At 39.1% G+C, this 6,278-nt stretch overlaps 1 protein-coding gene across 1 annotated transcript in view; it reads left to right on the top strand.

Annotated features, from left to right (window-relative positions):
* slc39a11 (solute carrier family 39, member 11) overlaps positions 1-5,537 on the top strand; it is a 98,311-nt gene extending 92,774 nt beyond the window's left edge. The window contains exon 5 of the mRNA XM_056469925.1: positions 5,211-5,537. Within this exon, the coding sequence (XP_056325900.1) occupies positions 5,211-5,537 (327 nt within the window). The remainder of the gene's footprint in view (positions 1-5,210) is intronic.
* The last annotated feature ends 741 nt before the right edge of the window (positions 5,538-6,278 follow it).

Consider the following 6,278-nt stretch of genomic DNA (forward strand, 5'->3'; position numbering starts at 1 on the left):
TTTACGCTCACATCTGCTCATAATCATTCAGCTCCATCATGATTTTCCTCTTTCAGTGGCTCTTCACATGCATCAGGCTTTATGAAAGGTTTTCTTTGAGCTGAATCTTCAGTGAAGTCACACAATTGCAGCAAAATTGTGGCTGAGATTTCGGTACCTGTGGTAGATTTAGCCTGTTATGTTATTTTAAGGGGTAGTTCACCCAAAAACTAATTTTCTGTCATCACTTACTCACCCTTTACTTGATTCCAGACCTTAATGAGTTTATTTCTTTCGTTGAACACAAAAGAAGATACTTTGAAAAATGTTGGAAACCTGTAACCATTGACTTCCATAGTATTTGTTTTTTCTACTCTGGATTTTTAATGGATTTCTTTTTACTTTTTTTTAGGGAGAGTAAATAGTGAGTCAGTTTTAATTTTTGCATGAACTATCCCTTAAAGCTGGTCTCAGAATACCATTTATTCATTTTTCTTCGACTTATTCCCTTTATTCATCAGGGGTCGTCACAACGGAATGAACCACCAACTATTCCAGCACATGTTTTACCCAGCAGTTGCCCTTCCAGGCATAACCCAGTACTGGGAAACACCCATACACACACACACACACACACACACACACACACACACACACACTCACACACTATGGCCAACTTAGTTCACCAATTCACCTATAGCGCATGTGTTTGGACTGTGTGGGAAACCGGAGCACCCGGAGGAAACCCACACCAACACAGGCAGAACATGCAAACTCCACACAGAAATGCCAACTGACCCAGCCGGGTTTTGAAGCAGCGACCTTCTTGCTGTGAGGCCACAGTGCTAACCTTTAAGCCACCATGCCACCTAATTTACGTTTCCCCAAAATATAAGCTATTTCACATATTTCCATTGAGCCTGACTGGATTTTTTTACAATCATATTACACAATACATGAAGATTAATGTGGTTTTGTATAATGTTGTTCATTTTTGTACATTGTATTATTATTTTTTTAAGTTTATTCATTATTTATTTAATAATTTATTCATTCAATTAATTAATAATTATTTATTTATTTATTTAATTATTTTTTTATCATTTCTTTCTTTATTTAGTTATTTAGCACCCATAAATTCATTTATTTATTCAATAATATATATATTTTTTTATTGTAAATAATGTGTTATTTATTTAACTAATTATGTACCCATAAATGTATTTATTTAATTAATAATATATATATATATATATTTTAATTATTTAATTATTTGTTTATCATTTCTTTCTTTATTTAGTTAATTAGTACCCATAAATTAATTTATTTATTCAATAATTTTTTTATTTTATTTTTTTATTATTGTAAATAATGTGTTATTTATTTAGCTAATTATGTACCCATCAGTTTATTTATTTAATTAATAATTATTTTATTATTATAAATTTTTTATTATTTATTTATTTAATTAATAATTTCTTTGTTTACTTAATTATGTACCCATAAATTAATTTGTTTAATTAATAATTCTTATATTTAACTATTTATTTTATTTTGTAAATTATTTATTTATTTAATTAAGTAGTACCCATAAATAGTTGAAATAAATGAAATAAATGATTTATTATTAATTTATTTTTGCATATATTCCAGCCACCTAAGTGAAACCAAAAGTAAATGTGTTTTATTAAAATCATATGAAATTGAAAACAATACTAAAATAAATTCATTTATTTTTTTAGATTAACATTACTTAAGACACTGAAAGAAGCATGAATACACAAGTGTTTCAAATATATAAACAGATGAATTATTCGCCCCCTTTATATTTTATTCCCCAATTTCTATTTAATGGAGGGAAGATTTACTTCAACACATTTCTAAACATAATAGTGTTAATAACTCATCTCTAATAACTGATTTATTTTATCTTTATCATGATGGCAGCACATAATATTAGACTAGATATTTGACTAGTATTCAGCTTAAAGTGACATTTAAAGGCTTAACTAGGGTAATTAGGGTAAAGTTAGGGTAATTAGGCAAGTCATTGTATAACAGTGGTTTATTCTGGAGACAATCCAAAACTAATATTGCTTAAGGGGGCTAATAATATTGACCTTAAAATGGGTTTAAAAATGAAAAACTGCTTTAATTCTAGCATTTCTCCAGAAGAAAAAATATTATAGGAAATACTGTGAAAATTTCCTGAATCTGTTTAGCATCATTTGGGAAATATATTGAAAAGAAAATCACAAGAGGGCGAATAATTCTGATTTAGCTGTATATACATGGGTTGGATAATGAAACTAAAATGCCTGCAGACTATTATATATAAAAAAGGCAAAATAAAAGTCATGTGTGCATTGTGTTTGTATCTGATTAGCATATGAACAGGATTGTTGTGAGTGTCCAGAGCAGTGGTTTTCAACTGTTAGTGTCTGTTTTTGTCTGTCAGTAGATTTGTCCCAGAGCTGATGTGATTTAATGCCACATCTCTCTTCACTCCTTTACTTATTCAGAGAGAACTCAACAGCCTGAGGTGCTTTACTAATGGCAGCCTTCAAATGGATGCTTGCAATTTCAGCGCGCTTCTGTTCTCAAAAGCTAATCTGTTTTTTTTTGTTGTTGTTGAAGAAAGTCAAATATATAGGTCGATATCAGCCACTGAAGCCCCATTGGCACTTTTGTTTGCGTGGGTGGATATTTTCTCAGTTGACATCCAGATAAATGGTGTCAGATTGTGGCGTCGGTGATATATAAAACACACGGCTTTTAGAGGCTTTCTGAAAGACTGTGTCTGATGGAGCACAGCAGAAATGGGCTTTTTAGATCTGGTCTAATAGTTTATTCATGTTAAATGCAGAGGCAGAGCAATTGATTGTGTCCTGGTGTTATGTGGCTCTCGTCCGGAATTCTCGATTCTGATTGGTCAGTCTGTCATTTTTGAATATTGATCATCGCCCGGGGCAACGTCATATTTTCATCAATCAGTTCAGTGCTTCCAACATCACATTCTGTTAATTGTGTATCACTGTAAGGAAGAGAATGCAGGCTTTATTTTATGTTTGTCGTCATACCCATCTGCACATCCACCCATCCATCCATCCGTCCATCCATCCATCCATCCATCCATCCATCACCCACCTATCCATCAATCTGTTCATTCACTAATTCACCCACCCATCCATCAATCCATCCATCCATCCATCCATCTATCCATCACCCACCCATCTATTAATCCATCCATCCACCAATTCACCCACCCATCCATCAATCTATCCATCCATCATCCATCCATCCATCCATCCATCCAATTCACCCATAAATTCATCCATCCATCCATCACCCATCCCTCCATTAATCCATCCATCCACCAATTCACCCACCCATCAATCCACCCATCCATCCACCCATCCATTTATCTATCCATTTTTCATCTAGCCATCAACCTTCTATAAAATCCATCCATCCATCTATTAATCATCCATCCATCCATCCACCAATTCACCCATCCATCCATCCATCCATCAACATCCATCCACCCATCAATCCATCCATCCATGCATCTATCCATCACCCACCCCTCCATTAATTCATCCATCCACCAATTCACCCACCCATCCATCTATCCTTTTATCATCTAGACATCCACCTTTTATAAAATCCATCCATCTATCCATCCATCTGTTAATCATCCATCCATCCATCCAATCCTCCATGCTTCTATGAAATTCATTCATCCATCCATCCATCCATCCATCTATCCACCCATCAATCCATCTATCCATTCATCCATTCATCCATCTATAAAATCCATCCATTCACCCACCCATCCATCTATCCACCCATCCTTCTACCCATTTATCATCTAGCCATCCATCGTCTATAAAATTCATACATCCATCTATCAATCCATTTATCATCTATCCATCTATCCACCAATTCACCCATCCATCCACCCATCCATCCATCCATCCATCCACCATTTCACCCACCCACCCACCCATCCATCCACCATTTCACCCACCCACCCACCCATCCATCCACCATTTCACCCACCCACCCACCCATCCATCCACCATTTCACCCACCCACCCACCCATCCATCCACCATTTCACCCACCCACCCATCCATCCATCCACCATTTCACCCACCCACCCACCCATCCATCCACCATTTCACCCACCCACCCATCCATCCATCCATCATCCACCATTTCACCCACCCACCCACCCATCCATCCATCATCCACCATTTCACCCACCCACCCACCCACCCATCCATCCACCATTTCACCCACCCACCCACCCACCCATCCATCCACCATTTCACCCACCCACCCACCCACCCACCCATCCATCCACCATTTCACCCACTCACCCACCCACCCATCCATCCACCATTTCACCCACCCACCCACCCATCCATCCACCATTTCACCCACCCACCCACCCATCCATCCACCATTTCACCCACCCACCCACCCATCCATCCACCATTTCACCCACCCACCCACCCATCCATCCACCATTTCACCCACCCACCCACCCATCCATCCACCATTTCACCCACCCACCCACCCACCCATCCATCCACCATTTCACCCACCCACCCACCCATCCATCCACCATTTCACCCACTCACCCACCCACCCATCCATCCACCATTTCACCCACCCACCCACCCATCCATCCACCATTTCACCCACCCACCCACCCATCCACCCACCATTTCACCCACCCACCCACCCATCCATCCACCATTTCACCCACCCACCCACCCATCCATCCACCAATTCACCCACCCACCCACCCATCCATCCACCAATTCACCCACCCACCCACCCATCCATCCACCAATTCACCCACCCACCCACCCATCCATCCACCAATTCACCCATTCACCCATCCATCCATCCATCCATCCATCCATCCACCTATCCATCAATCCACCAAATCACCATCCAACCGTTCCTTCATCCATTCATCAATCCATCCATGCATCCATCCACGCATTTGTGCCTCAACCCGTCTAACCTTTAATCAATTCACCATTTCACCCATCCATTCATTAACCCATGCATTCATCCATCCATCAACCCATCCGTCTGTCATTCATCCAACTATCCATCCATATATATCTGTTTAGAAGTCAGAAGTGTTGAAAATGTGTGTATTTTTTGTGTGTGTGTATGTGTGTTGATAATCTGTGTGTTTTTTTGTTTCAGGGCGTGGGGTCGGACCCTCACATGTCTCTGGCTCTGCCGTCAGACCTCAAACTAAACAAAGAGAAGAAGAAGAGCTCGCTGGTGGGACTGAGCATAGAAGAAGAAGAAGAAGATGAGATGTCCATCAGGATAGGTAGAGCTGGAATCCAGTCAGGCAAGATCTTCTTCTCCAGACCACAGTCTCTACTCAATGTCAAACACACGTACAGATGCTGCTTTCTCTCCGCTGCGGTGTTCGGGTTTACTGTGCTCTCTTCATCAGTTTCCTGGGCTTTCTGGAGGGGATTTTCTGCTTCTTTTCTTTCTGGTTACGCTTTAAAAACTTGAGGTCCTATCATACACCCGGCGCAATAGGGTGCAAGACGTGTTTGGTGTGATCTGTTGCTATTTTCAGACCAGCGCAGGTGTAATTTTCACATTTTGCGCCATGTTGTTTTATTAGCAAATCCATTTGCGCCACTCTGTGGGCTCATGGGTGTGCTGGTCTATAAAGGAGGTGTGTTAAAGCGCATTGTTGGCTCGTTGCTATTTTGAGGAACTGAAATAGACCGCGCCATTGACCAACTAAAAGCTGCTCTAAAGTCCAGCAGAGCACGTTAGTTATGCTCCTATGCAGGTCCAAACGATTATACATTGCTGAATACACACAGAATGAACAGCAACATACAAATATCTTTACAGATGAAAACAATTAAAGGATTAAAATGTTATAAAATGATTATTTTCTACAGAAATATAAACACCACTGCCTCTATGCCTTCTTCACCTCGGGGGGCTTTTTCAGTTTATTCATGATGATCTGCATTAGTATAATGCTATTATTATTAGCAGTATTATTATTATATGCATATTTATATTTGTTTTAATAAACACAAGGTTAGATTTGTCCACCTGTGGGGTTTTAGAGACGTCTGCATCACCATATGGGGCATAAGAACAGGACGTGTGTTTGGATATAACTCTTCACACTTCATTATTATTGTTCATTTAGTCCTTTGCTATACAATATAACTCAATTTAGAAATAGTTTTAAACAAATCTTTGTGTTTAACAAAGGAAATTAAATAT

This window comes from Danio aesculapii, chromosome 12 (assembly GCF_903798145.1).
Source record: "Danio aesculapii chromosome 12, fDanAes4.1, whole genome shotgun sequence".
NCBI lineage: Eukaryota > Metazoa > Chordata > Actinopteri > Cypriniformes > Danionidae > Danio > Danio aesculapii.